The following is a 3,771-nucleotide window of genomic DNA, read 5'->3' as shown; positions in this document are numbered from 1 at the left end:
ACAACAGTTTTAACAACATTGAATACTTGCCACATGAATACATACACCCATGTATTTTACATTTAAAGTAAATAATTTGAAAATTTCAAATTATAGATTATAATTTAGATAGAAAAATTAATTTTGCTAATATTTTGGTGTTCATATATTTATTAAGTCAAAGTTCATATCTATCCTTATAAAAACAATATAGATCTTTCCATATTTTCTGCCAAGTCTTTAATGGTTAGGGTAGTACCTAATCTACACAAAACTTTGCAAAATTCACAATGCTACAAATGAAATACAGAAGTTTGAAATTTATACAAAAATAATTTATTTAAAAAAAGAACTAATGTTTCTCTAAAATACAAAAGATGATGTACATGTTAGAAAACTGAGGGCTCCACAGCACTGAGCCTGCATCTCAGCCACCACACCATGGAAATAAATGCCTGTCTAAGCTTAGTGTTTCCCAGGATCAAGACATATGAGTGGCCAGAAGGGAAAATTACTCCAATAGCCCAGAAAAGGAGAGAAACTGAGCTTTTTTGCTTATATTTAATGTTACAAAACTGCAAAAGAAGTGAGAGAAAATAAAAGGAATACAGTAACAGGAAGCTGACCACCATTTGCAGAGCCTTTATGTGGGCCACTGTGCTGACATCTCTGGACCCTTGGGCATTGTACTGCATGTTCTTCAGATGTCGCCACAGGGAGAAGATGAGCAGGAGAAACATGGTCAGGGTCACGGTGAAGGGAATGAGTGTGAACATAGTGTTGGTGAGTATAATGTGCCTCGGAACTTGAGAATAATTACTTGATATGGCACTGAAGGAAGTATTAGCTTCAATTTTGTAAATGAAGACATGAATATGTGTGTTTGCAACTAAAATGTTTAAAAACAAGAATAGCAGAGATGCCAACAGTGTCCCTGAAACCATTTTTTTTATTCTCCACTTTAGAAGAAGAAAAATAGAGTTTGAAAAATTGGCTATCTTGAGAAAATAGAAGATGCTGAGACATGTAGCAAGCCAGATACTGAAATGATTGGTTACTGTCCAGAAAGTACTTGTGTGTCTCAAAATTCTTGAAGTCATTATTATGGCTCGATACCGTTCATATAGAAATAAATTTGCAGTAAGTGAAAAGAGATAAGCAATTCTGGAAATTGCCAGAGTAGTCAAGATCTGATCTATGAAAGATATCTTTCTCCTCTTTACCCAGGCCATAATGTTCACTAGCACTGTGAATGCATTGCCTAAAGTTCCCATTACCAATTCAACACTTAGAGTAGTTAATAATATGTAATGTGGTACACCATTCATTGTTTCCAAGTTGATGTTCCCAATTCCACTGTAGTGTTAATATTTGTAAATATAGACTTCTGATGTATGTCTAGCTGACTCTTGACAATTCATAACATACTAATTTACTGAACTCATATGTACAATATCAATTAAACATCAAGATGTACTAAAGAAGTGGTTTATCATTTTCTTCACAAAAATCTTACACTTTGCAAGAAAACCCAGCTGAGCTTCATCCAGATGCTTCATACATAACACACAATGGATTGGAGTCCTTCATAGTTGATGCTGAAAAAGCAGAATTCTCATGTGCTGTCATCAAAACAAATAAGTTTATTTGCATTGCTTTGACTGTTTGCATATTAAGTTGTAACCATTTAATTTCTGACAAGGAAAAAAATATAAAATTCTGACTTACTAAAAGGCAAATTATCTTAACTTCTATGTAACATAAGAATGCCATTAAATATTTCAAAATGAAGCCAGTTAAGTACCTGTACATATTTTCCAAAGTTCTTCCAACAAGCAAACAATTACCTAATAACCTTACATAGTTTTAGTTATTCTTCAAATACCTTGGACTGAGAGGATTAATAATTTTACTTTTTATAAGGTCATATATGCATGCATACACATGCATAAACTAATATACAATAGTTCATAAATATGCAGTTTTTATATCATAATGCCTTTCATTTCTGACTTAAATAACTCAGGTTTATCATTTTCTTAAAATTCATTGTGCAGTTTACTTACAATTAGTGTTATGGTAGTTGTTAGGGGATGATATAAAATTGCTTTCATTTTTAATCAATGCAATAGTAATGTAAATATTCTAAAGACTTGTGACTATCTTATTCACACATGTAAATAAATGTGGATAGTTCCTATTCTGTTACAAAGCAGACAATAAATTTACATGAATTCATTTGCAGAACAAGAATCCTTTTCATTATCCATGTCTCCTACCTTTGTTAATGCATCTGATTCCTTCACCAGTATGAACACTAGGCACTATTCATTTCTCTCCAGTTTGCACTGACATTTTCTCCTGTAATGTCACTGTAGGCATCAAGGCATATAAAAAACAATACATACCCCAGTCAAGTCAGGGAATGGAGCTATGAGTCAGAATATTCTTCAAGACTTAGTACATAGTCAAAGAATCAATAACACAAAAGAGAAGCATCAAAATAAGACAGCAGAAAAACATATAACATAAAACATTAGTAACATAAAACTTGGCCTAATGGAGCACACTGGTATATGTGGCTCAGCACTGAAGGAAACTGGGTTAGTTGGTGAGGCCCTGTGTAAACATAACACTAACAAAAATGTTTAGAATGAAGAAAAAGCAAAGGTTATTGTATGTGAAAGATAGACTATAACTGGAAATTGGAGCAATAGTGAACAAAGAAAGTGACAAGATTTCTAGAACAGAAACATTAACATACCTGAACACAGAAAGGTCCTCGTGGGATAGCTCTTTCCATAGCAAAAGGACAGAAGAAGACAAAGAGAAATGCAAAACACGTTGAGGTGGGGCAGTGTGGAGAAAATGCTAGTACAAGAGGTTCAAGGACTTCAGGAAAAGTGACGAAGCTTGTATCCAGGAGAGGCAGTAAAGCCCCTCTTCTCCACCATCCACTCTGAACAGGAAACATTTGAGGTTCTACTGGAAGATCTGTAGCTGCTGGACTCTGTAGGCCAAGTTGCTTTGTTCAGATTCAGAACTGCTACTGTATTAATAGAGGCAAGATTGCTGTAAAAGTCTCTGACACAGCTGTAGGAAAAGAGCCCAAATTTCTACTGAATTGATGCAAGGCACTCCTTCAAGAGAGGAGTAACTCATATTCAAGAGACAAAGCAGCAAAAAGAGAGCTACAGAACAAGCATAGTCTCTATCCCCAGCACCGGTCACTTAGCAACGGTGTAGTCCTGTGTTTATAAATTCACTGTTAAAAGTGTTACAGTCCATGAATATTTTGATCGTGAATCTGTTTGAGACCTCAGATATCTTGTTTTCTATTTTCTTGGTGAATATTTTGTGTCAACAAGGAAATCCTTGCGTTTTGAACTATAATGGAACAATATGAGCATTAGGTCTAATTTAGAAAATGGCCATCAAGAATTGGATGGTGCCAGGGAAAATATCCATTGCAATCTAGATTTTGTTGCTTCACTTCTATATGCATACTTCTATATGCATACTTTAAAAGCTTTTAGAAATGTTAGAGGAAAAACATACAAAAGTAACAATTGAGAAGGGATGCTGATAGGACTTCGTGTAGTTCAGTGGAAGAATACTTTTCAGTCATGTATAAGACCCTGGGTTTAATCAACAACCATAAAAATAAAAAAATAAGGAAATTATTCTTCTTACTAACTAAATTTTATAATGTTAAGTGGCATTTTGCCAACAAATTAAGTATTAGGAAATGTAATGATAGTAACATTATCGACAGTTGAAAAGTATATGAGA

General features: G+C 34.0%; 1 protein-coding gene across 1 annotated transcript; it reads right to left on the bottom strand.

Moving 5' to 3' along the window:
- Nucleotides 1–368: 368 nt before the first annotated feature.
- LOC126489179 (taste receptor type 2 member 140-like) lies at nt 369–1,307 on the bottom strand. The gene has a single exon (XM_050123236.1). The coding sequence runs from the start codon at nt 1,305–1,307 to the stop codon at nt 369–371; it is 939 nt and encodes a 312-aa protein (XP_049979193.1).
- Nucleotides 1,308–3,771: the final 2,464 nt, after the last annotated feature.

The sequence above is a fragment of the Alexandromys fortis genome, unplaced genomic scaffold (genome assembly GCF_014885135.2).
Source record: "Alexandromys fortis isolate MF-2015 unplaced genomic scaffold, M_Fortis_MF-2015_v1.1 scaffold_223, whole genome shotgun sequence".
NCBI lineage: Eukaryota > Metazoa > Chordata > Mammalia > Rodentia > Cricetidae > Alexandromys > Alexandromys fortis.
The sequence above is the reverse complement of the archived record's forward strand: the minus strand, read 5'-3'. Positions and strand labels throughout refer to the sequence as shown.

Coding starts and splice junctions, on each gene's coding strand:
- LOC126489179 (XM_050123236.1), bottom strand. CDS start 1,307: ATGAATGGTGTACCACATTACATATTATTAACTACTCTAAGTGTTGAA.